Source organism: Leptosomus discolor, chromosome 4 (genome assembly GCF_034619465.1).
Source record: "Leptosomus discolor isolate bLepDis1 chromosome 4, bLepDis1.hap2, whole genome shotgun sequence".
Classification (NCBI taxonomy): Eukaryota; Metazoa; Chordata; class Aves; order Leptosomiformes; family Leptosomidae; genus Leptosomus; species Leptosomus discolor.
The window spans coordinates 15,873,899-15,901,634 of NC_141394.1; the positions used below are offsets into that span (position 1 = coordinate 15,873,899).

The window sequence follows — 27,736 nt, forward strand, 5'->3', positions numbered from 1 at the left end:
ATACAAAGTAAGAAGGATTACTGTTTTAAGTAAATACTCTCACAGAAAGGAGCTCTTATTTGCCTTTCTGTTTCTTTAAGCAATAAAAATCTCCATTTCTCCAGAAGGGGAGAAAATGAGAGAAAAAAGCAATACAAATGAATCATCTTTTTTCTTTTTTTAAACAAAGAAGACATCACTACTTACATTAATGATGAACTAAAAATCACAAGAAAATGCTATAAGACCCTGTTGCTACTATTTTGTGTTCAGTCAGTACCTACATACTCCAGTGTGCATCAGAACACTAGCATATATGGTAAAAAACACTGGAGGCAGTTACAAAAGCAAAAGTCAGGCATGTTTTAAAACTTCCAGGTTAATTTTCACTATATTTTTGGCATTAGACAGAACTAGTCAAAATTAGTACCTTACAAAAAAAAGAACTGAATTAATGTCTCACATTCTATTTACCCATTATTGAAAAAATGTAGTAAAGAATCTCTGCTCTGAAAGTGCAGCTGTATCTGCGAGGTTGTCATAGTTACAACCTGATCTGGTCTTTAGATAGAAGTCTTATCTAAACAGTATCTGTGAAATGTCATCCTCTTATATTATAAACCTGATGTAAAATCTACTATGAATACAGTGTATAATTCACAATCACAATTTATGCGTTATACTAAATTAAGTGCATTATCTGAAAGACCGCAAACAACTGATCAGCAAAACTCACTTAGTAAACCTTCGGCACTTAAGCTGTGTAGAAAGAGGAGCTAACGTTCACAAAGCCAATTCATCAACCAACTTCAAATCCCTCTTGCAAATGTCCTTTACTGTAGCACCTAAGAAAAAGCCCTGGATATCATCCACATAATTTGTGCGCTAATCCATATCTGCCTATCACACACCAGTATTGTCTGGCAGATTTCTGGTATTCTGTCTAGCTGTCAGTGCCCATCTGCTGACTCATGTCTTTATATACAGACATACAGGCACCCTTTACAAAAGAGACCATCTTAATCTTCTTGTAGAACAGCTGGTATAGTAGGATCCTGGCTCCACAACTAAGGCTAAGAACAACACTATTAGAAATGAAGTATAATATTTAATAGGAATTAAAAGACAAGCATTTATAGTTGGCATTTCCTCTCTCACTGTTATTATTAGCAACTACTGTTGTATATTTATTTTATGTAAAAATCATGTAATTCATCAAATAAAAGGATTGGATCACATACAAAACTAGATTTTTGAGTTTAATTTTGCCTTCCTTTTTTTTTTTTTTTTCCAAAATAATTGGAAGGTTTTTTTTCTAGTCCAGTCCCCTCATTCCAAAAAGCACAGAAGATGTTTTGAAACCCAAGTGACTTAGCAGCCCTTGTCCCTTTTCAGTGGAACTTAAGTTATTTACAAAACACACAGTTAATATCCATGAAAATAATAAATTATGTTATCTTATGCTTTTAACCTGTTATGTTTCATAAATGTTATTCACTCTGTAGATAATAAAGGATGTGTGGCCAGTTTCAGGGTGCATGGGAAAACACTGAAGCATCATTCATTTGGTGCCTGCAACAAAATTTTGGGGTTTTAAACCACAGAAGAGCCTTCAAGGGACAAGGTATGCTGGGGCTTGATAGGATCCACCTGTCCTGATGGGGAAAACATAACATTGGGCGTAAGCCGGTGGGGCTGACCAAGAGAGTTTAAACTAGAGTCAATGGTGGAAAAGGATACCAACAGGTTTGCAGTACATACGCGAAGGGCTGGCATGGCATTGTATGAGGATGGCAATGCCAGTGGGAACACCTACACTGCTCCTGGGAGCTCACAGGGATCAGGAGTGTATCTGAAACACTGTACACCAATGCAGGCAGTATGAGACATAAACAGGAAGCGTTGGTCAGTTCTCAGAGCTACAATATCATTGGTATTAGTGAGACTTGGTGGAATGAGTCCCACAGTTGGAGTGTTGGGGTGGAGGTCTACAGACTGCTCAGGAGGACTAGGCAGGGCAGGCAAGGTGGAGGTGTCGCACTAAGAGAGAGGTTTGTACAGCTCAAAGTTAATTTTGATGTGGTTGAGAGCCTCTGGATGAGGATTAGGGGGAGGAAAACAAAGGAGATGTTGAAGCAGGTGTCCACTACTGATCACCCAGCCAGGATGTAAGCACTGATGAGTTATTCCATAGGCATTTAGGAGTAAATTCTGTTTTGGTAGCCCTTGTCCTTATGGGAGATTTCAACTTCCCAGACACCAGCTGGGAATATCATACTGCTGTGATGAGTAGGTCTTGGAAATTCTTGAAGTTTGTAGGAGAGCACTTCTTGTCACAAGGTACTCAGTGAGCAAACTAGGAAAGATGCCCTCGTAGACTTGCTGTTTGTGACAGATAAGGACTTGTGGGAGACGTGATGGTGGGTGGCTGTCTTGGCCACAGTGATCATGAAATGGTAGAGTTTAAAACTTTTGGTGCAATGAGAAAAAAACAGCAGAGTTGATACGCTGGATTTCAAGAAAGCAAACTTTAAGCTATTCAGGAAGCTACTTAGCAGAGTACCCTGTGAATCTGTTTTTGCGGGCTTAGGAGTCCACAATTGCTGGTCAGTCTTTAAGAGCCACCTTTTAAAAGCACTCGAGGAGGCAATCCCAGTGTGTCATGAGTCAAGCAAGTGGTGCAGAAGACCAGCTTGGCTGAACAGGGAACTCCTCATGGAGCTCAAGAGGAAATATAAATTGTATGATCTCTGGAAGCAAGGTCAGGCTTTGCAGGAACATTACAGAGCTGTGGCTCATAAATGCAGGGAAAAGACATAAAAAGACAAAGCTCAATTAGAGTTGAAACTTGCCAGTGTTGTTTCAGATAACAAGAAGGTAATTTTTAAGAATGTTAATAGCAAGAGGAGGTCTAAAGAAAACATTGGATGGATAGTTGTTGAAGACTTATCTGAAAAACAGGGATGAAGAAAAAGCAGAGCATTCAATGTGTTTTTTGCCTCAGTCTCTAATAGTACTGACAGACCTTGGGCTGCCTGGTCCCCTAAGACATAGGGCTATGAGTGTATGAACAGTGACTTTCCATTTGTGGACACTGAAATTGTAAGGGAGCAGCTGTTTCAGCTGAACGTTCACTAGACCATAGGGCCTGATGAAATTCACCTCAGAGTACGGATGGAGCTAGCAGATGTTATGGCAGGACCCCTCTCTATCATCTACCAAAGGTCTTGGGAGTCTGAGGAGGTCCCTGCTGACTGGAAGCCAATGTTATTCCAGTGTGAGGGAAGACCCAGGGAACTACAGAGCTGTTAGTCTAACCTCTGTTCCTGAAAAAATTATGTAGAAGATTATACTGAGTACTACTGAAAGACATTTAAGAATAATGCAATCATCAGGTACACACAACACGGGTTCACAACGGGAAAGTCCTGTTTAACTAATCTGATTTCCTTCTATGATAAGGTCACCTGCCTAGTGGATGAAGGGAAGGCAGTGGGTGTAGTTTTTCCTGAATTTTAGTAAGGCTTTTGATACTGTCCCTCACAGCATCCTTCTGGACAAGTTGTCCCACTGTGAGATAAGTGGGTTCATGGTGCACTGGGTGAAGAACTGGCTGAAGGGCAGAGCTCAAAGGGTTCTAGTGAATGAGGCTTCACACAGCTGGCAACCGGTCACCAGCAGTGTTCCTCGGGGTTCAATTCTAGGGCCATTCCTATTCAATGTGTTTATCGACAATCTGGATGCAGGAGTTGAATGCACCATTAGCAACTCTGCTGATCACACCAAACTGAGAGGTGCTGTTAACTCTCTTGAGGGGCAAGAGGCCCTGAAGAGGGATCTAGATAGATTGGAGCACTGGGCTATGATTAATGGGATGAAATTTAACATATCAAAATGTTAGATTCTGCACCTAGAATGGAGTAATGCCAGGCACAAGTATAAAGTATAAGCAGGTGCTGGTCGACAGCAGGCTCAAGATGAATCAGTAGTGTGCCCTGGCAGCTAAGAGAACAGAACAAACCACACCCTAGGGTGCATCAAACACAATATAACCAGCCAGTCAAAAGAGGTGATTATCCTGCTGTATTCAGCATTGGTGCAGCCTCACCTTGAGTACTACGTGCAGTTCTGGGCCCTACAATTCAAGAAGGATGTTAAGATCCTTGAATGTGTCCAGAGGAGGGTAATAAAGCTGGTGAAAGGGCTGGAAGAAATGTCCTATGAGGAGCAGTTAAGGACTTTGGGCTTGTTCTCTACAGCTTCTTGAGAAGGGGAAGTGCAGAAGGAGATGCTGATCTCTTCTCTCTGGTATCCAGTGATAGGGTGCACAGGAATGGTTCAAAACTGTGCCAGGGGAGGTTTAGATTGGACATTACCAAGTGTTTCTTTACCAAGAGGGTGGTCAAACACTGTAACAGGCTTCGTAGAAAGGTGGCCGACGCCCTAAGCCTGTTAGTGTTTGAGAGGCATTTGGACAATGTCCTTAATAACATGCTTTAACTTCTGGTCAGTCCTGAAGTAGTCAGGCAGTTGGACTAGATGATCCTTGTAGGTCTGAAATACTCTATTCTATTCTCTTCAGTTTCACTCAAGCCTCCTATGTGTAGCTTATTGCAAAATGAAATGTACAGAAATCCAGCTGCAACTCAGCTAGCTATATTGCCTTCTCACAGCTTTTTCTAACAGACCTGCAGTGTTTAAAGCAGTAGGGACAAGACTACACACTGATGTAGTAATGCTAGTCAGGGACCAGAGCTCGTTGGTAGAAACTGTTCAGAAACAAACAAAAAAAAAAAAAAATCAAGACTTTGGAGTCTAGATGTCAACACTGAAGAGAAGCATTATCTTAAACCTGCACATGCAACTTTTCTGAAGCAGTAACAGTAGCACATTCAGATCACATTTAGCCATTTTTTTTATCAGCACTGTACTTGGCTAGTATCAGTAAGAGCTGCCACCCCAGTCTTTATTTCTTACTCTATAAACCTTGTATGCTTGTACATGACTTTCTCAAAAAAATATTAAAAATAACATTGTCATTTGCTGCTATAAACCAGAAGGCTGTATTAGACATTGTGTTACATACCACTTGCCAATATTATTCTCAGTAATGGAGAGAAATAATCCAGATACATTATGAAGAAACAATTCTCTTGAGAAAAAAGCAATCATGGCTGCAGAAAGTTATAGATAAGATCTGATCCATTCACGTACGTTTCAGCAGAGGAGGCTCCAGGTTCAGCCTCAGCACCCAACCCTTTTGGCCCATTTGTATGACTCAGCAAAAGTATCTACCTATGCATCTATGATCTGCTAAGACTGGAATAAGATGTTGCCATTCATAATTATCTCTCATTTAAATAAAATCAGCAGATGAGGATCACATAGTAGAAACTGTTTCTGTAACTTCTATTGTTTTCACAGACATTTACTGAATTTGCCCAGTATTTGTGTATGAGTTGGGAGAGTCCTCATAATATTTAAGAAGCTGACATAACTCTCAGATTGATGAAGATAGCAGAAGGTAGTTCTAAAAAAATACAGAGGAAGTGACAGTCAAATCATCTGTTATGTTTGCACTAGCAGCTAAGTGTGACACAAAGCTTGCAGAGGAAGAGCAGTAACACAGCACAGGTCTGTAAAGGTATCCTGTCTACCCCATGGGAAATCAGGCACAAGAATATTTCAGAGTCTGGAATATCGAAGGCTTGATTTGAAAAGTCTCTAGCTACTCGCCACACTACCTCACAGAAGCAGCAAGCACAAAGGAGTCAGTAGCAGAGGCTAATAGCCACCAACTGCATGCCTTTAAGTATACTTTGCCCCCAGTACACTGAAAGCTGTGAAAAGTCATTTAAGGAGCAGGCAGTAGGGGTACTATAGCAGCAGAATTGCTAAGGCAGAAGGGGACATGTCTCTCAAAGACTGTTTAGATGCCACATACACAACACTCTGTTGTGTGAGGGGATTTCTTGAAGATCTGTAGGTTTCCTTAAAAGCCTCCATTAGAAGGTGATACCTCCTTCAGTTTTTAGGATAAAAAGCCATGTTCCTCTGCTGCTCTCATATCCTTTTGCTGGAATAATACATGCAAAGCTCTCTGTGTTTTGTTATGCCTAGTTTTCCCAAAGTGTAGGCATATCTTTGCACCTGCTCTTTACTTTCATCTCATCACATTTTCTACGAAATTATGCTAATGCACCGGGCTTTATTAAGTAAAATAGACAGCAGTACTGAACAGTTTCCTTGCTTACCGTTCTACGCACTCCTTTACAACAGCAAAATTGCCATCACCAATCACCTTCCCCACTTTATACTTCTCAAGAATGGTAGATGACCCTGAGCACTTGTTTCCGTTCACACCTGCAAAAAAGCAAGGTCAATAATGCAAGCTGAAGAGAAGTGTCAGCAGGATGTAATATATCCCCAATGGGTTCCATAGATACAGAATAGTCACAAATGCAAAACAAAACTTAAAAGTAAGCTGTTTTCCTCACAGCTTATTCCCTTGTTTTTATCTCAGCTATAAGAAAGAACAAGATAAGACTAATCAGAGCTGTTTGACCTTTTAACAAACAAATCAAATATTACTAATTTTTTTGTGGACATATTCTAAAAGTAATGAATGCAATTAAAAGTCCTTAGTCTAAGTATTTTCTGAACTCAAAATACTTTTTTTTGACATCTCTTTTTGCATACTCAAAGCAAAAATACAAATAAGATCAATCTACAACACATGTAAAAGAATCAAAAGGTTTATGTGCTGAATTCCTTCAGGTTCCCTTGGCTGCTGCTGAAACCTCCAAAATGCAAATAAATTTGACAGCTACAGTATTTCTGTATTTTTAAATAAAAAACCCATGACTTTAAAATTAAATTTTAAAATAATTTTTAAAACCCATTGCTTTAAAGAGATAAGGAGTGAAAGGTTAGCTAAGGTCAGTTGATGGGCTAGTGGTTCTACCTGAAGCAAATGTGCTGTTTTGAGGAGGGCTCCACTTTCAATCCAGCCACAAACACGTTTCTGGTGATACTCTGCAGGTCATGTTCAAAATCACTCAAATGCCTAATATCTACTATTGAAGAGCAAGGTCCACTAATATGCTACGGCTTGACAAAAAAAGAACAAACTTTATTTCCTAGCTTTACTCCCTTGATGTAGAAAATGCGTTAAAAATTTTTCCGAGATAAGTTTTTCAATAAGGTATCAAACATCTCAAACAAAAAATTATTTGGACTAATCAGAAACCATCTAAAACTGCTAAACCAACTGTCACTACAAGAAAATTTTTGCAAGGATTGTTAGCAATTACTGGTGTCCTACCTTCGGGACTCTGGCAATGGAGTGATTCAGGTACACCATTCACACTGGAAGAAGATCCACCATGTGGAGGGATCTATGGAAGTACATAAGAACTTATTATTTCTGATGGCAAAGTAATCACAAGAAGGAGCCAGACCAAAAATAAAAAACCCACCAAACAAACAAAACAAAAAAACAAAAGCAAAATTAAAAAAAACACACCCCACCTTAAAAGCACCTATACAGTCAGTTTACTTTTCTTCTCCCATCTTATTTTTATTCTTGCTTTCTCACAGTTCATCATTATTATAATACGTCATTGTCACTTGCACCAATTTGATTCAGCCCTGATACTCCTATCAGATTTCAGTGAACAGCAAAGAAAATTCCTTCCAGCTGCACCAAGTTCCATCTAAATACTATAGAGCCAGTGTGTATGGAGGCAATATTCCCTCCTCCTTCTACACAACAAAATAATTGCAAAACACTGAGTACATTTTCACACAGGCCAGACATAGCCATGTCCAGATAACTATGCACTGGCCAGTGCAGCAAGCATGTGTTCTCATGCTGTAGTCTAACGTATCTCTTCATAGCTGGAACTCTCTGAGGTTTCCCTAAACGAACTCTGTCAATATATGCTCTCTTTAGATTAGCACTGAAGCGTGCTAGGAAGGTAATGTAGAAATCCTTGCATGGCCCTACTAGTTTTCATTTAAAGAAGAGAATTTTGGCATAGGTGGCCGGGTACCTCTATGATAGTCAGATTTGCTTGGTAATCTATCAGTCTATATTTTAGATTATCAGGGATGTGAAGATTTATGACATCTACAAGCATTTCAAGTTTGATGTCTGATATGCATCCAGACATAGATCCAGTTTTAGTAACTGTGACACTGTGTAAAAAACAAACATCTAAAGGATTTTGAAGGACAAAGGCTGATGAAAACTACTTTTGCTGCACTAACAACTTAATTGGTACTCTATCTGAATCTTCACAATTCTACTGAAAGTCATCCTGTCATGCTGCCCAGGGACATGCAAAACAATCAATTTTTGATTTTAAAAAGAGGTGGAAGCATAGGAATGAATGCCATAAATAGTAAAATGTACTTGATGTGTTCAAGGCACCATTCTTTTATAACTCATTACAGTTAAATACAGGGATAGTCTATGAAATTAAAATATATTTTAGATCATTCCACCTCCTCTACGTAACATTTCTTGCTGTTCTGTGAAGTTCCATATCTTGTTTTCTTCATGGGCTATTATAGTAGTTCTCGCCACTCACCACATAAAGGATTAAAATGCTTCTCTGCCTAAAGCTCAGTGTCTGTTGAAATGGCTTTGTATGACACCAAGAATGCAAATGCAGCATTTTCCGTTTTAGCTGACATTGTCTGGTTACACTGCTGAATATTTTAAATCATTAACACTATTGTCGATGAAAGGACTGAACTGACAGATAGGGATATTGTCTAAAGGCTCATGAAATGCTAATGAATGCTTAAGTTTCTAGTGGCAGTTGAGCTGCCAAATCAGCTAAAGGTACAGTAACTAGAAGCCGTACAACTTAATTTTGCAGAGCCTCTAAAACAATTATGTTTACTAGCATTTGACACAGAAGTAGCACCAAATTGCAACTAGTCAGCTACTACTCTGCCCCTTGCTAATAACTTAAAACCAGGCTATGTTAATGCTGCTGTCTTTCCAAGTTATCTGTTTAACAAGGATCACAAACAAGGACATTAAATGACATTTGTGCAAAATCACAAGTCAGTCTCTTAACCAGTCAGTCACATTTTCTTCAAGCATGAAGCAGAGATAATAGATCACTGCAAAGCATTAGTCATCAGCCAAAAATATTAGTAATCTATTTTGGGTTTTCAGTAAGTGACAATACATGTGAATATCTAGCCCGTGTCTCCAACTTCCTTCATCCTTGTAATCAGGTCAGAGCATGACTAGGCACATTCCTTCTTACCACAGTATTTACAAGGAGGCAGCAAAGAGCGACAAGGAAAAAAAAGCTAAAAGGAACACAAACATTAAAAAAAAACTAATGCTGCTGTTGTAGCTGAGGTGCTAGATCAGAATCTGAAACAGCAGATTTAACCTTAGCTCTGCCACTAATTTGTATCATGACTCTAGATATGAGGCCAAACTCACTCTACAACAGAGATTGCCTGTACCTTGCGTGCTGTAGGTCTCAGATCCTCAGCAGCAAAATCAGTCTAGTCTTTCCCTACTGTGTCAGAGCACAGCAGAAATAAGCTCTTAAGATGTCTGCGACATACTTGACCAGACAGAAAAGGTGGGGATGAGGTAGGAATTGACAATAAGTGACACAGAATAAAGTGATTTTTATTATTGAAGTAATTTTCTAATAATTTAACTACCCAGTGACATACAATATTTAGAATATCTTGTACTGTTGGTTCACTAGCCATTCCCGAAGTAGCAAGGAGAAGACAAAAGGATGCATGTTGCTTTGATACTACAATAGTGAATATGGATGCATCTACAATCACACCTCAGATTAGGTTTTGCAACAATTCCTCCTCCTGTAGTATAGTCCACACAGCACTACTGCTCTCTTCCAATACTGTTCCCCATACGCATGATAAATTCATTGGTCTTAAATTCTCCCTCTCACATCCACATGCAAGTCCTAGAAAACACAGACCTAGGGTAGAATTTGATTCTTTGCTTTTAAAAGCTCACAGAGTAATTTAGAGTGGCAACGGCTATGCAGCCCTTCGAATAAAACAATCGCCTCAGAATGTGGATGCTACTGGCCAAGAACATCTTATGTCAACAGTCACTCCTGTGGCGTTTAAACATTATGCAATTCAGAATGTAACAATTATTGCTTTTACTTCCCTCAAGTTGTCTCTCCACAGGTAATTTATGTTTCAACAGCACATCCAGAGCCAAATGCACAATCCAACACGGTTGTTAGACATACTGAGAATATCTTGATGAACACACAGTTCTCAAAACTAGTTGCATATCATTTTACAGATTAAATAAAGATGCTGTGAAGAGTTACAAAAGGTACTGAGCTGAAAAAAAAACCTGCCCAACTGTTTCGTTTTCTTTACATGCTAAACTATTTTCTGTGGAATAACCATTTTTCCAGGTTCACAAAAACACCTAAACACATTTCTATTTTATATTATTTTATACAGACGAACTGTGACTTTAGTCACCAGGTTTATCAACAAGACACATGGTGTTGTGAGAAACACATTAGATCACACACCTACTTTAATACCCAATGTGCTTATTACACTTTGACATAGCAACTAAGGAACAGGTATTTAGCATTCTTCCTTTCACCACTACTAATACTCAACCCATTAAAAACTCTATTTTATACTTTGCATTGTAGGATTTCAATTATTTATTTTTTTTCTCTATCTAAAGTATCCAACGTATAATGTGCCAGACACCTGCATCCTGCCAGATACTGTGTGCACTGGGTTTTATACTTTTAAGTTAATGATAAGAATTTGAAAGAAAAACAAACAAAAAACCACACCCCAAACAAAACCCGTAAAAGCCTTTAAACCATCACAGAGTCCAAGAGCATGAACTGAAACAGGTATGCAAACGTAAGGTGATGTATAAGTAGCAGGAAGGGACCGGCCCAAGATTCCCTTAAAATCTGGATCAGATTTAAGTTGGTGATGTGGGAATGAAAAACCAGCAGCTTGACAGTCATTTTAATCAAGCTACTGGTCCAATAGCAAAGATTTTTAATAAAGTTTTTGAGTCAAAATGCTACCATACATCCAAAAAATATATACATAGTGCTTGTATTTAGAAATGTGCAGGGACATAAGAAAGTAATCCCAGATAACAACACATCTGGTGGGATTTTATTTTTTGTCACATGAGAGCGAGGAAGTATTCACAGCTATAAACCCATAGCATCTTGAAGTGGAATGGTACCTTGGCTGACAAACCTTTGCACTCAGGATTAGATTAGTTGGCCAGGACATGAATGTTTGTGGAAACATTTAGGGCTTTTTTTTTCATATTGAAGGAAATACCTAACTTCTTGGCAGCTACATGGGATGGTGTCTTCTAGAGCATCCATCTAAAGGTTTCTTGTGTCTGTCCTTCTTGCCTGTCTGTATAGAAACGGAGGACTTTTGCTAAGCATACAAATGTCCTGTGTACACCGTCCTGTACGCATATATGCAAGTGCTTCCTTGACTTCAGTCAGACCTCCTATGGTTGCTCAACATCTTCATAGTATGTCTAAGATGCAATAAATGTGCTGCCCTTGTCCTCCAGCACATTCACAATGCTGAAGAGGCTCTGAACTGTATGGTACACATGTACGCATACGTATGCACATCCACACCCCTGTCTGGAAAATTACAGACAGAAATATGGGAAACAAATGTTATTGTTAATATTTTTGTAATATGCTCAAAGCACATCTAGCCAAACTTAGAAAAAGCATGCCTAAGATTGTTAATTTTTCCTTGAGTTTTGATCTGGCATTGCTGGTAATCTTTCATCTGAAGGCTAAGAAGAGAATGCGAACTCTCATACCTCCAGAAAAATGCCTTGGTATTCTCAAAGAAGCTTCCTTTATCCTTATGAAAACATTCAAATTGGTGATGAATCTAACTAGACTATGAATATTTTAGTGAAATTGTGAATTAACTGTTTGCAGAAGTATTCTCTGAAATCTGGGGACACTTTTGTAATGTCACTGTAATTCATCCTGAAAGGCTCCAGTATAAAAGGGCTAAAAGATATTCCAAACACAAACGAAATGTTATGTAATCAGTATTTCCAGAAAGATGTTGTTAGTATTTATTATTATAATGCTTAATAGTAACATAATCTGTGAGACAGAAACTTCATATTTTTTAAGTGATACTCAAAAATTGCGCATAATCCGACTATACTGAGAAGCTAGTATTGTGTAAAGCATTTAGCAAACCAAGAACAATGGTGAATGGACGCGACACCAAGTGCAATACCTCAGTTTCCCTACCAGCACAAATTAGCCAACTCTTTTTATCCACTGTACGAGCAAGAAAAATGCTGAATTGTAAATTCAATAAAAGCAGCAGTTAAAGAATTCCTCTAAGAACTGCTACTGCATCTGTGTCACTAGGTTGGCTAATTGCATGTAAATATTCTTAACATGTGCTTCTGTTAGCAGTTACATGTGTACAAAACTGAAGAGATTAAAACCTTGATGAAGATAGGCACTAATCCGTCAAATCACTTAAGCACATGTTTAACTTTAAGTACATTAACCGCACTGAAGTAAAAGGGACTACTCAATAGCTTAAAAAGTTAAGCAAGTACTTAAGTTACTTGTTGGATCAGGTTTTAATGTCCTTTCACTTTGGTCAATCAATTGAAAAAGTAATACTGAGACAAATTCAAACACAATGCTATTTAGCATAATTGGGATTCTAAGAAAGGCCTCAACTGTAAAGCTTCTTTATTTGTAGAATTTTATTTTCTTTTTAAACAAGACTTTGTGGTACTTAATGTCAAGAGGGTACAATAAAACACGTCCAAGTAAGCAAAAGGAAGTTACGACACCACTTTCTAAGATCTCGTATTTAATCTAGTCTCTGGATGACTTTTGTGGTATGAAGTGTGCAGAGTAACAGATGTACTCAAGAGCTGAGAGTCAGAGTACCCTTAACAGCATCGCGTATCTGGGTAGCTATAAATGTACACTTGGAACCAAAGAAAAAGGTTAAACCTTTCAATTGTCACCTGCCTACAGAACAGCAAAAGGGCTCCTCTTAGTCAGTTGTCCTGTGCCACGTAATGCACTGTTAGCATTATTTCATAATCCATGCACTAGTTTTAACCTCTGTGGAAAAATTAATAGAAAAATAAGAAACTCAGCACATTTGCTCAAAAAAGAATATTGCACAGAGTAGTCATTTACTTCATGCCCATTCTTGTTGACTTTTAAATCTAAATCTTTACCTTGAAACAAACCCTCTGCAAAGTGAAATGCTTAGTTACAGGCTAAAATTGTGACATTAAAAATAAACAACTTTAATAAGAATACATAGAAGCATGCAACTGGGTGTATGGCATCCAGATTTGTTACTTACTGGAATAAAGGCATTTATTTGGGGTTGTGGGAAACTTCCGAGGTGATTACTATTATTAAGCCACAGCATAAATTCCTTACTTCAATATAAACTCAGACTCCAGTACAATTTTTTTTAAAACACTCCTGCAAGATTGGGATGTTGGACAGTAAAAAGGCTTACTGCATGTACTGAAAAATTAACAGCACAAGGGCACTCCCGTTGAAAGAGCTAAAGAGGACAGAAGGAAAGCCCTTCTCTTTAAAGACAAGCTGTTCACAAGGACTGTTTCCTGCAAGGAGTTTTCTGTGCCTGAGCATATCACTTCTGCTTATAAAGTGTTGTGAAGCAGAAGGGGTACTTGGGGACTGAAGAGACATCACTTTAAAGGAAAAGCGGCATTCAGAGAATATGATGTAAAACTCACTGTCTGAGACTAAGAAAAAATTGCTGTTGCAATTAGTATCTTTTGGAAGTTTACTGCCCTGATGACTAGCATTGCCACTTGAGCTCTACATTGATCATCAAACTTCAAAAACCTTAGACAGGTTCTAATCTACAGTCAAATATTTTATTTTGCTCTGGCTTTCCAAACAACAGTTTTTAAAGTACAGCTGATGTGCAGCTGCTCCGAGGGTCTGCTCTTTACAGGAAAGAAAAACATCAACCCTGATTTGTTCCCTTTTCCTGCTGCCCCAACCTCAAATAAACCCATTATTTATTGTTGCTGTTTCATGCTCTACAAAAATAAACATATGATGTCTACACAACAAATCAGCCAAAATATTGCATTTCCAAAGCCAGAAAACTCAGAAATATACTTTATTCTTTCACTATCTGCCATAGAATTTAAACCTACATTTTCATTCAGCGGTAGTCATGACATCTTCTTCATACAAGTGCAGGAAGCCAGACTACTTGTCTCGGCAGCAATGCAGTCTTACCAACAAGGAATGATTTACAATAGGGAAAAGCAGTAATCTTAAAACAATAAAATTCGTCCCTGCTTCTCCTCTGTCTTCCTCACCAGACTGGCCAAGATCAATTCTACAAGAATAATAATGGGTTTCTTAAAAGAATCTGGTTTGGCATAAAACCATGCCTCCCTGTTACTGGTTTTATATCAACACCACCAAAACAGTTGTTATTACTAGAGCATAATCAAGAAACAAGGGTCACTGCACAGTGCACTTGATCCTTTTGGAATTTATTCTGAGATTCACCAGATAACTTTCCCTATCTTTAGTCTCAGAAGCACAGCTGGGATCCTCCTACTGAACAGATGCATCCTAATGGGATAAACCAAGAAGTACTCACTACTTCAGTAACGTGCCAGGTCTGAGATGATTAATTTGGTTTTGCTGTTTTCTTTGGTCATATAGGGAAGAATTATTTGACACAAAACCCCATTAATATCCAGCATCAATTAAATTCCAAAATGAAAAAGTACAACAGTCTACTTCAGTGAAATGAACAGTGAAGGGGAAAGAGGACATGTCCACTTTACTGAAAATTGCTTGTTACTATCAGAATTATCTCTATCTTAATGGAGCTTTAATCAGCTAAAAGCTACACGACAGCGTGGGAAAAAAAATCCAAACCAAACTACCTCGTTTCTAAACTTGTAATTTCATTAAAGAAAGACAAAAGAGCATTTGTTAAATATAGTGCAGACCAGCTGAGCGCCTCAAGTCAAATGATTTTGGTATCCTCTACTGTAAATTCTATAACAGGGCTGTCCAGACAGATTCTAAGTCACACAGTTCTAATTTTCAATGTCAGAACTACTACTGCTCTTGAAAATATTTTACAGGGGGAAAGCCAATCTATGTTTCTTTGGACAAAGACAAGCCATGGGATGGTACAAGCTCAACATAAAGGCGGGGATCAACACTAAATTGCCTCAATGAACTAAAAATATATTAGAATTAAACAAATGAAAATCTTTTTCTCAGAATTCTAACAGAAGCCTGGCAGAAACCAGTACCATAGTCCTTGCAAAACAGACAAAGACTTAATAACAATTAGCATGTCAAAACCCAAATCTAAATACTATTCAAATCACGTCCTTTAGCCAGTCTCTTAATTGAGAAAACAGTTTTCCACAGAATTATGCAGCCTCTTCACAACTGTTGTGTTCGCCAATGGGAGCTATTACTTGATCTAAATAATCAGTGCGAATCATTCAGTGTGCTTCCAGAAAGGCTGCAATCGATGATTTTATAAGAAAATTCTCCTTGAAAGGACAGCTGCAGAAATGCAGCAGTAAGATGCTAAACTGTGCTCCAGACTGTTCCTTTCATTTTACCAAGGAAGAGGCACAGAGCAGACTCTAAGAACTGTAAATCTACCAATTTTTAAGTGGGAGAGGAAGATAATTCTCTTGTTGCAACACAGAAAAAAATCTGCCAGACATCAGGCTGCTCCCAATGGAACCCCTCATAATTCGAGGCAGGAGACTGCAGTAAGGGGTGAAATTGTGTGCCACGGATGAAGAAGGGTGTTTCAGACAAAATTTTGGGCAATGCTACAAGACTATAAGGTATCCAAAAGAGGATACTACATTTATATAGGCTAAGGGAATATAAATTACTTGAAACGGTTCTGCAGTCCATGAAACAACAGAAAATTTGGATGGCAAATTGGTGTGTTCAAGCCACCATCACCCTCCACCTTCCTAAGATGAGAGTTCCATCCCACCAATCAAAGACAAAATATGAAAATCTTACTTCAGATCTCTTCTCCACTTCAACTCAAAAATCATACTAGCAACGCTACCCTATAGAATTATAACTCTTTTGGTTTTTCTTGTTCTTTTTTTCTTCTTAAGCATCATTCAATGCTGAATCAATACATCATTCAATGAATAAAGGAGTTTAGGGATTTTGATTGTCCTTGCACTCACCTTGAGTCCACGAAAGCTGCCTGGGCTTGTTGGTGAAGAACTGGACGACTTTGTAGATTTAGGGGTGGACAACTGACTGCTTGGGGTTCCATTAACTGTCCAAAGCAATAAAAGCAAACAAATGAAAGAAAAAATGAATAAAAGTCAAAAACCCTAACCTGCTTTTAAACATAACACACCTCTCTGAAAAGTTATCGCTCAAGTCTGCATACAAACACCAAAACAGACTCCTCGGCAATTAAGAATAAATTATACACTTGCACACCACACAACCGTGCCCTCAAAACTCATGTGGCTGGATATGGGATCAAGAAGACACACAAATATTGCATTGTCATTCTAGAGATTAAAAAGGCCTTTTCTGCCCTTTGCCAGCAGAAGAGCTTTGATCAAATAATAGCCACAGCCTTTTTAAATTATATAATTTATTGTAATATCACACAACAAAATATGGGGAGAGAAAGCATTCATGAAAACATATGACCCTCCATCTCTCCTTTTTGGATCAATACCTTACTTTCTAGGTAGAAAGATTCACAGAACATAAATTGTTTGATTTATTTTTTCCCAAGAAAAACAAACAAAGAAACAAGAAGTATGAGCTCTTTGGATGATAAAGATCCTTAAGCAGCAGTTCAGAAAAATATTGATTTAGGGGAAAAAAATCCCAACAAGGTAAAAGCTAGTAGGTTATTTCTGAACTTCCAAGAAGTTCAAGTGTCTGTAAAACCATGCAATATCCTCCCTCTTGACTTCAAGAGTTCATTCATTTAAAGTCCAGTTATCCAGAGAGGCCTGATGCAACATCTGTTATACCTCACGTGACTTGAATATAACTTAGATCAGTCCTTGTATTTTTCTGAAAAAAACCCAAACTGATGAATTTCATTATGCAGACAGAACAGCACACTGCTCATCATACACAAATAAGATGCGGCATTATATGATGCAACATTGTTTCCTTTCTAGCTGAACCTCATTTTTCATGGGAGAGGAAAATACTAGGCAGAAATTTAAGAGCTAAAAAGGTTTCATAGCTGATTCATGGTGAAGAATTTTTTTTTCCAGAATGAAAAAAGCACCCCTGGCAAATACAAACTAGATTATGTCCAGAGGTCCCTTCCAACTTTTGTCTTCCTATGATTCTACAACACATGGTACATTCTGCTGAGGATCCTATTTAGAAGAGCTCTCTGCAGATACAGCTTTGCCAGTGCCTTCTGAGATCCACTGCGTGCGAGTCGGTACACAAGTGCAACAACAGTAAAAGCTGGAACTGGCCCTGTGTAGATCTAAAAATTTTGCATCTATAGGGAGTCAGCCATCTGCTTGTGCTGGTTTTGGCTGGGGTAGAGTTAATTTTCTTCACACTAGGTAGTATAGGGCTATGGTTTGGATTTGGTGGATTGAGAACTGGCTGGGGAACAGAGCCCAGAGAGTTGTGATCACTGGCGCTGGAGGCCTGTGGCTAGAAGTGCTCCTGAGGGGTCAGTACTAGGTCCAGTCTTATTAAAGATATTCATCAATGACCTGGATGAATGGGAAGAGTGCACCCTCAGCAAGTTTGTTGATGACACAAAACTGGGAGGAGTGGCTGACACACCAGAAGGCTGTGCTGCCATTCAGCAAGATCTGGACAGGCTGGAGAGCTGGGCGGGGAGGAACCTGATGAGATTCAATAACGGCAAGTGTAGGGTCCTGCACCTGGCAAGGAATAACCCTATGCATGGCTGGGGGTTGACCTGCTGGAGAGCAGCTCTGTGGAAAAAGACTTGGGAGTTCTGGCGGACAGCAAGTTAACCATGAGCCAGCAATGTGCCCTTGTGGCCAAGAAGGCCAGTGGTATCCCAGGGTGCATTAAGAAGAGTGTGGCCAGCAGGTCAAGGGAGGTTCTTCTCCCCCTCTACTCTGCACTGGTGAGGCCACATCTGGAGTACTGTGTCCAGTTCTGTGCCCACCAGTTCAAGAGGGACAGGGAACTACTGGAGAGAGTCCAGCGGAGGGCTACAAGGATGATTAGGGGACTCTGTTTTGAGGAAAGGCTGAAAGACCTGAGGCTTTTTAGCCTGGAGAAGAGAAGGCTGAGATGGGATCTTACCAGCACTTATAAATATCTAAAGGGTGGGTGTCAAGAGGATGGGGCCAGACTCTTTTCAGTGGTGCCCAGTGACAGGACAAGGGACAATAGACACAAGCTGGAACATGGGAAGTTCCATCTGAACATGAGGGAAAACTTCTTTACTCTGTGGATGGCAGAGCACTGGAATAGGCTGCCCAGAGAGGTTGTGGAGTCTTCTTCCCTGGAGATATTCAAAACCTGCCTGGACATGATCCTGTGCAACCTGCTCTAGGCAAACTGCTTTAGCAGGGGGGTTGGACTAGATGATCTCCAAAAGTCCCTTCCAACTCTTACCAGGAGTGCTGAAAACAGTGTTGATAATTCAGGGATGTTTTCATTATTGCTGCGCAATGGTTACACAGAATCAGGGCCTTTTTTTTGGTTCTCACACGACCCCACCAGTGAGTAGGCTGGGGGTGCACAAGAAGTTGGGAGGGGACACATCTGGAACAGCTGACCCCAACTGACCAAATGGATATTCCACACCATTGATGTCATGCTCAGCAATAAAACCAGGGGGCCACTGCTCAGGGACAGGCTGGGCATTGGTCAGTTGGTGGTGAGCAATTGTTTTAATTTACATCACTTGTCTTTCTTGGGTTTAATTTCTCTCTGTTATTTTTATTTTCATTACATTTTTTTAAAAATTGTATTTCAATTATTAAACTGTTCCTATCTCAACCCCCGAGTTTTCTCACTTTTACCCTTCCCATTCTCTTCCCCCTTGCTGCTGTGACAGGGGAAAGCACATGAAAGCCTATGTGGTGGTTAGTTGCTGTCTGTGATTAAACCATGACACTGCTAATTCAGACAGCCGTACTTTTTTTTTTTTTCACTCAAAAGAAACCACACAAGCAATCTGTATTCATTTTTGTCAAACTGGTCCGTTGCTATTGCTTTGCTGATTATTTCACACATATGCAAAACTTACTTTTCTTATCTACTTTATAAGTTCTTTTGAGGTTTCTTTCAACATGTACAGCAGCCTGAATATACAGAAAAAAATAAATTCTTCTCTGTTGTTCTTTAAGTAGTACATATATTAGGCTACAATTCTTTAGCATATTGGAATGTTGAAAACTGAAAAACCTATGAATACCTTTTAAAATTTTAACTTCTAGTATGGTCCAAAGTCTCAACTTATTTGGTAATAAAATGCATGTTACTTGTTTTAGAGATACTTTCACTTTGAACTGAAGGTTCAAAGACGTTTCTTGGTGTTTCAGAACTTAGGCTGAAATAACACTAGAAAACAAAGTAAGGTAAGAAACTGAAAATAAAATGTAAAACTATGACACGTGTTTTTGCACTGCTTTTTTCAACAACTCTTAACCCTGCCTTTTTGCGCTGGCTGAAATTTTCTATTATAATATGCTTCAGAATACACATATAAATGTATTACAGAATCATAGAACGGTCGGAATTGGAAGGGACCTCTGGAGATCACGTAGTCCAACTCCCTCGCCAAAGCAGGTCAGCCTACAGCAGGTCACACAGGAATGCGTCCAGACAGGTTTTGAATATCTCCAGAGAAGGAGACTCCACAAACAGAATGCTCCTCTACTTGTAGTCAAATTACACCTTTACAACTAACTTTGACACCATTTGCACATGTCTGATAACTATTAAGCACCATACATATAATTTCACTCAAAATAATCTACTTAAAAAAAAAAAAACAAGCCGGCAGCCATTATGTCTGTGGTTCACTGAATGTAAAATGTGTGTTTCAAGCTTGAAAATATTCACAAATACAGCAAAAAGAATACAGGTAAATGGAGAGGGAAGAGACACACTAGTGATATACAGCCATAATAGTAATGGCTCACCTGGGGATTTTGCTGAAGAATAAGCACTGGAGTAGTGGCCACCCCTCTTTACTGTACTCATATATTTGACACAAAGGAAAAAGACATCAAGGAAAGAAGTTATTAAACAATTCTGAACATGCACAAAAGGAAGAAAGGTAAATAAAGATAAGTAAAGACTACATGAGAAAAAAATGGCAAGTAAATAGAAGGATAAATACCAGACACTTTGGATAAAATTTTCAAATTATCCTAACCAAAAGAGTGTCCAAGTAGAAATAAGTAAGGAAGTTACAGCACTGATTTCTAAACACTTTGCATAACATTCACTGGTAATGGATATCCCATGCGATATCATTGGAATTTACAGAATTGCACGAAATGTGTATCAGTTGTGAGACTTGTCCTTCATGCTACATTTTTCTTTGTTGTTACTGAGATCCTTCTTTGAAGCTTTTCAGTTAAATATTCAACCTTTATAAGCAGATCCTAAATATTCAACCTTTATAAGCAGATCCTAAAGATTCCACTTTGAAAGAACCCAAAGACATAAAATTACTTTAATCAGCATCAATTAAGCAAAACAAATACTGATACGGAAATGAGAATACGGAACATGTTGCAGTTTTGAATACACACACAGGAGCTTACATGTATAGTTACATTCAAAACAGAGCTTTGTATATTTACATATTCAATGGTTTGTTTTCAGTGTCACTTCTCCAGGTCTGAGAGGAAAAAAGTTAATTAAGTTTTATTGTATTTAGAAATCAAATGCAGAGGTAAAAATGAAAAAAAAAGTTTCTCCCTTCTATTTATTTGCACAAGAGACTCAATGGTTAGAACATACAGTGTTCAGTCAAACTGCTGGCAAAACCACAATGTGAACCTTTCTTTGAAATTACAGGAAACACAAGAAGAAAAAAAAAAAATCTCTGTTAATGGGCAATAACATTCCAGAACACCTCCAAAGTTACTTGAAACACTTGAAAATCCTGTATTTCTGACAATATTTGACTTATATGGGATTTCCAATTCAAAACACTTAAGGGTATGCTTTAGTTCACCGAACATGAATTTAACCATCATGTAGCTAACAGTCTTTATGAAAACCAAGTGCCACGCTGAAACCATATCCCAAGTGTACAATTAGCACAAATTATTCCAATGTTCACAAACTGAAACTTTTTGCGCCTGTTCATTAAAAAAATAGAAAACACATTTCTTCTCATGATTCAAAAAATAAACGCAAATTTTATGATAAATTATTATTAAATCCATGAGAGAAACTGAAAAAGCGTTTTTCCCCCTCAGGAAACAAAGTATGGCACTTGTGTTTCAGACAAAGCCAACAGTTTTTTCATCCCATTAAACCAAATCTAACTTTCATGTATTCTACATGTTCAGCTCTTTCCTAGAAGTAGTACCTGAGGAAGGTGATTTGCTTCGACGTGAAGGTCCTGGACTTTTGGACCCAGTATGCCTCATGCCAGTTGATCGGGAATAAGACGACTTCATAACACGGCATTCTACAAAGCAAATGGATAGTTTGATGACAGTTCAATATGCAGGCTTCCTCCAAATACTATTGTTGCTGTTTATTATCCATAAAATGGACATCAGTATTTTCTAAACATGCTTGCCCAACTGAATGAAACAAATCTATAAGAGCATCTCAAAACTTTAACCTACATACCACACAAACATATTTGAGCTACTCAAATACTGTATGTAACATTCTGCATGTAATATTTCTTCATGTCTTGAAGCTAGATTATTACTATAATTCAGGTTTGCACATACGTACATCTGATAGAGTAGAGAAGTCAGCTGATGGCAAGGTTCTTTCGACAATTCAGTAAATCCCGCACGCTGTAATTGCAGCTTCACATACAGCAACTGCACAGCAAGTCCCATTTACCTTTTCTTGCAAGAAACTGATACTGTGACCAATTTTTAAAGAGGTGAAAAATGTCTACTGTTTCCAAAAGGCTGAGACAATAGATTAGTGCCATTTACCATCAACTACATATCATTAAATAGAGGACAAACTAAATGGGAAAGGAATCAATAGGCACACATGCATCGACATTTTGGAAACATTTTAATTCCTACAGTTAGCATCCACTGGAGATCACTCAGAATGGAATCATATAAATTTCCCTCCTAATTTTGTCCCTGTTACTCATCACTATGATGTCAATGGCATCATTATGATGCCATGTCTCCATCAAAATAGCAAGTAGAGCTGCATGCCCTGCCAGTCAAGTCCCGTTCCGCTTTGTACCTAACCTACTTTTCTCCATTAAGACCTCCAGAGTTATTAGAGAAAGCTGGGACCACCAAAGCTGAAGAGACAAAGGGAGAAAAGAACCCTCTGTGGTTGGGTTCTCAGAAAGGAAATGAGCCAAATTACTCTGTGCATGGTGTAATAGGAAAAGCAAACTTACAGCCTTAAAATCTGCAAAGGAAATTACAACTTTGCCTAGACTGGGATTTGCAGTGTGAGTTAGTACAACCATGCTCTTCCATTCCTGCATAAGAATAAAATCATCTTAGCTAGTCTAAAACTATGTTAAAAAAAAAAAAGACCTTCTTGTTACCTGCACACTAGCTCAATCAGCATAATCAGGCAGCTCTGGAAAAGTAGCATGCTGGCAGTAACAACAGAAGGGAAGTCAACTGAATCCTCCATCCATCCAAATGTATGGACCAGTGGTTAGATACATACCTATACTTCTTGATGTAAGTGAAGATTTTGTAATGACATTCTGGTGTTTGTAAAAATTAGAAAAACAGCAAGAGCTTTTGCTTTCAGCTACCTGAGAGCAAGGTAAAAAAACCCCAACCCCTCTTATTCACAATCTGAAGCTCTCTTCAAATACTCTGATGATTCTTGCCACGGCAAGTTGTTTTTTTTTTTTTTTATCACAGATTAATTTTTTCATACAAGAAAATCAGGGTGATTCCAGAGCTGAACCAATATATGCAGAAACAACATGTCTAGTGGGGCCTGCAGCAATAGGACAAGGGGTAACGGTTTTAAATTTAAAAAAAGGTTAGATTCAGACAAGATACAAGGAAGAAATTTTTTTATGATGAGGGTGGTGAAACACTGGCACAGGTTGCCCAGAGAGGTGGTAGATGCCCCATGGCTGAAATCATTCAAAGTCAGTTTGGATGGGGCTCAAATCAACCTGAGCTAGCTGAAGATGTCCTTGCTCATTGCAGGGACGTTGGACTACATGAACTTTAAAGGTCCCTTCCAACCCAAACCAGTCTACAATTCTATGAACATGGAGCAAAAAGCAACACATATATGATTTGATATTCCAAGCCAATTCTAAAGCTCCCTGGTAGAGGAGAGAGCTTTTTCCTTGAACTTACATTATAAATTTCCTCTTTACAGAAAAACAACTTTTGTAAACAAGTTAAATTCATGATCTGTCAATGGCAGACAGCAAGGGCACAAAGTCCCAGTTTGTTTCACCTCCTTCTCCATGCAACACCCCCTATAATCTCACAATATAAACAGGCTCAATGCTTGGTCTATAGCAGAAAAGACTGGAATGTGTGAATTGTCTAGCAGGACAATTCAAGACCTGAAGTGAGTATGGTTACATACGTGATTTTTCAAAAATCTCATGAAAACAGCAATATGGAAATCATCTTATAGTCTTAGATGTCAAAAGTCAATGTTTTTAACAGATTTTAGATCCATTAGATCTATGACTCAACCTTTTAAAATCCAATGCCGTTTTCCATGTAACTTTAGGGACAGGGTCAGTTTTCCAAGAAAATAGATACTGTTTGTTAGTGCATTTTAACAGACTTACAGAATCCAAATGATGGTTTGGAAAAACTTTTTAATCCATAGGAAAATATATTCCCATGTATATTTTCCTAAATCACACAACTCTTGAAGATTGAACAGGGAGGTAGGGGAAGGGAGGAGGGGAGGGGGAAGAGTTCTCGATGAAGTTGACTATTTCAGTGCATTAAGATGTACAGTCTTACCACTTTGATCCAACACGAAGTCATCCTGAGCATACCGGTATTTCTCAGGCCCACATGCAATGAAGACATCATCATCTCCAAAGAAGTCCTGCAAGCATGTCACCTTGATAGCAAAATACACAAAGCAAAATAAACAAATGCAGTACTTTCAACACTAAATCTTCAGTTAGTTGGCAACAATAAGTTTGTGTTTTCCTTTTCGCAGTGCTATCATAATGTTCTTTTATAACGATGGAAGCACTCCAGTTCTCAAGTACTTCAGGTTCCCCAATACTGCAGGAAATCTCAGGGTCAAGAATGTAAAATATGACTACCCCTCACCCCCCAAAACACCTTCTCTTACATTTAACATCTGTATTTTTGCCTATAACTACACATGCACGCTGCTGACTTTGACAAAACCAGCTATAAACACTACTCAAATAGCAAAGCTTCTTGTATTCTTACACTAACTGCTTATGGGAAAATCTGTCAAGTTAAAATGATTGCATCTATAATTTTTTTTTCATGCTCAGAGGCATTTAATTTCCATGTTTTAATGTCCTGTTAAAAAAAAAAATTAAATCCCCCTTTTATTAAAAGGTATTCCATATTCAAGAAAAAAAAAATATAGAGCCCCTTCTATGCCCTTTGCAGCTCTGTCTGATCTCAATTCTCCCATGAATGATGTTGCAATGTATTTCAAGAATATCAGAAAGAAAAATGTTTTAGACATTCTTTAAAAACACAAAAGCCAAAGACCTTGAAAAAATCCCTCAGTAAAAGTCAGCTTGTGAAGCAGCATTTGCTTTATAAACACTTAAAACCAAAAATGTCACAAGAAATCCCACCAAACTCATTCTAACGCTTTTGTAATAAAAAAGTGTTTGCAAGCTATTATTTAAATGTAAATGGATTAAAATTTTACTATATATTTGTTTCCCTATTCTTTTTCTTACAAACCCAAATGAGATCTGGGAATAAAAGCTATGTAGAAGATAAGAACATCAGAAGCATTTGATAAAACCATGTAATTAAAAAGATAAAACAAAAAAATGGCTTTTAGGTAACCTAGCTTTTTTCCTTCTCAGATACCTGTCGACACCATTTGTATATTTTACCCACTGTGATAATAGTAAACATTGGCAGAACTACAGGAAGGGGTCTCCACTGTCTCTAGTATTCTGAGAAACACTCAGAATATCAATGACCCTAAGCTTTCTGCACAGGGCACTCACCAGCAGTGCAGTTGTCATGGCAGCTAACCCAGGAATAACAGCCGGTGCTCTTACAGCAAGATCCTCACTACAGTACCACATGCAGTATTCCAGCATTTTTGTCACTGTGTTATGCAGCCAAAGGACTCCAGCCATTGCCAAAATGCTTTTATTGTTATCCTGCCATTGCTATGACAATCTGCTCTCATTGATGAGAGACATTTTCAACTGTACTTGAAGTCGCTGCTTCTAGTTAACCAAAAAGGCAGTAATAACTAGATTTAAAGGGATGGGATTTATTCCTCTACTTAATAACTCTCTCTACTAATAATAGAACTCATTATCATTTCCACAGATTTCAGGAATCCAGCAACCAACCCAAACCCACCACTACAGGAAAAGCTGTGAGAAAGCTTTCAGAACACTTATCCCAGTAGCTGCTGGACACAGGCAGAGATGTTCTGTGAGGCACAAGTTCACACCCAAAGCCCCCCAAAACAGGTGCCATTTCCAAAAGCTCTGCCTACCCATCCCTGCTCTGCTCATGCTCTCAATGCCCTTGCAGTGCTGTTTCAGGCAGGTTAGAGTTCAATATTGTGGTTTAGCAAGAGCCTAAAATTAATCTTTCTGTTCTGATTCAAAGCCTCCCCCTCCCGCTTTAACTCATCCAGTCTAACATCTGAGCTGAGACTAAAACAGGACAGAATGGCAGGTCTTATGTCAGGGTCTGGGAAATACACAGGGATATAACTGCATGCAGCATCATCCTTTTGTTGTCTGCAGAGCAATTCTACAAAGGAAGGGTCAGATCTGTGCACAAAAGATGACAGGAGTACCCTTAGAAATGCACCTTAAAATCTTCTGTAAATGACTATTGGTAAGGGGAATAAAGAACTTTAAGAAAGGTATTGATTTCCATAAGTGCTTTCCCACATGTTCATGTGTATATGGTTTCCCCAGGCAAGAATACACAGGAGTAATCATGAATACCAGTGACCAGACAAACTGCTGGAGGTGGAGCAATGGCACCTCCATTGTGATGCTCAGGCTAATGCCAGCCTCTCAGTCTGCTCGCACACTGTGTACCTGATCTGTGTGACTTCCACCTGTCAGTCACAGACCAAGACAGAGTTTAGCTTACACTATCAGTAAAAGAAGCCAGAAAAATGCAAGTATGAGAAAGATTTACATAGATGCTCGCTATATTCCAGCGAGGAATCCTGGAAGTCCTCCTTCTCCCTACAAATAGTCTGGACCAGCTACACATAAAATATAGAATAAGAAAAAAATATTGAAAAAGTGTATTCAACAAGGAATAAAGATCTGCTAGAATTTACCAGTCCCAAAATACCATACTTTATGAGGTGAAGGAAGTATTTTTAAAACCAAGTTCATGGAAATATCCAGTTTTCCCAAAAGCACAATCTAATGGTTATTTTTCTAGGCCTTTATCATAATAAAGTGAAAGGAGCAGCTCCCAAGGTACAAACAGATGCTAAGATAAACAGCCTTCATTTCCTACAGAATTCAAATTAATGTATATGCTGCAATTAATGATAACAGGTTTTTGCTCAGAGTGCAAAAAAAAAAGACATCAAGGGAAAGCTGAAATGAATATATCGTTTGCATGGGATTTCAAACGCTGCAGGTCCACTGTGGTCTTACTTGCAAATCACACAATTCCCCTCCAAAGAATATCTATACTTAGAACATACAGCAATTTTTTAATAGCTTTAAGCAGGATTCAAGCAGTTTATAAATCTAAAAACAAAAAAAATTTTGAACACTTACAGTTTTTTGGTTTTTGTTTTTTTTTTTTTTTCCTAAGAGTTTCCTTAGAAGTAGAACTTGTGCATATGAATAGCATGTCAGTCATTCCAGTAAGTTAGGCATCAAAATTTCATTTGTCAAACTTGCTGCTCCTCTTTCCATAATAAATTTTGCATAATAAATGTACCATAGCAAAACCAGTAAAAAATGTAGTCATTCATTCAAGTAACGACTCTCTTGCTAGTACTGATGCCGTGAGCTTTAGACACCTTGAAGAGGTTAAGCACCAAAATGGGATCTGATTTTCAATAATGTTGAGAGCTTTTTTAAAATTACAGTCATTAGGTCGTTTTTGAGATTCAGATCCGGCCATTTCCCAGTTTACATCCACAAAAGTTCTATACAAGTACTTAGAATGCATGTTTTCCATCCGGGGCCTTGCAGTAATGCTCAATCAGAACGTCTTTCTCCTGTCTGTGGCTTTAATTACCACAGATAATGCTCTTTTAAAAGAACAAGATAAACGTGATTTTTTTGTCCACAGGAA

At 38.4% G+C, this 27,736-nt stretch overlaps 1 protein-coding gene across 3 annotated transcripts in view; it reads right to left on the reverse strand.

Moving 5' to 3' along the window:
- The window catches only part of DCLK2 (doublecortin like kinase 2), a 93,058-nt gene that overhangs the window by 22,108 nt on the left and 43,214 nt on the right, over positions 1–27,736 (reverse strand). For 2 of the 3 annotated variants that reach the window (XM_086464910.1, XM_086464911.1), the window contains exons 3-7: positions 24,224–24,326; positions 21,634–21,735; positions 16,280–16,374; positions 7,304–7,376; positions 6,234–6,342 (exon numbers count right to left, since the gene is read on the reverse strand). In XM_086464910.1, the coding sequence (XP_086321036.1) occupies positions 6,234–6,342; positions 7,304–7,376; positions 16,280–16,374; positions 21,634–21,735; positions 24,224–24,326 (482 nt within the window). Of the gene's footprint in view, positions 1–6,233; positions 6,343–7,303; positions 7,377–16,279; positions 16,375–20,227; positions 20,279–21,633; positions 21,736–24,223; positions 24,327–27,736 lie in introns of all 3 variants that reach the window. The other variant, XM_086464909.1, reaches the window with a different exon arrangement.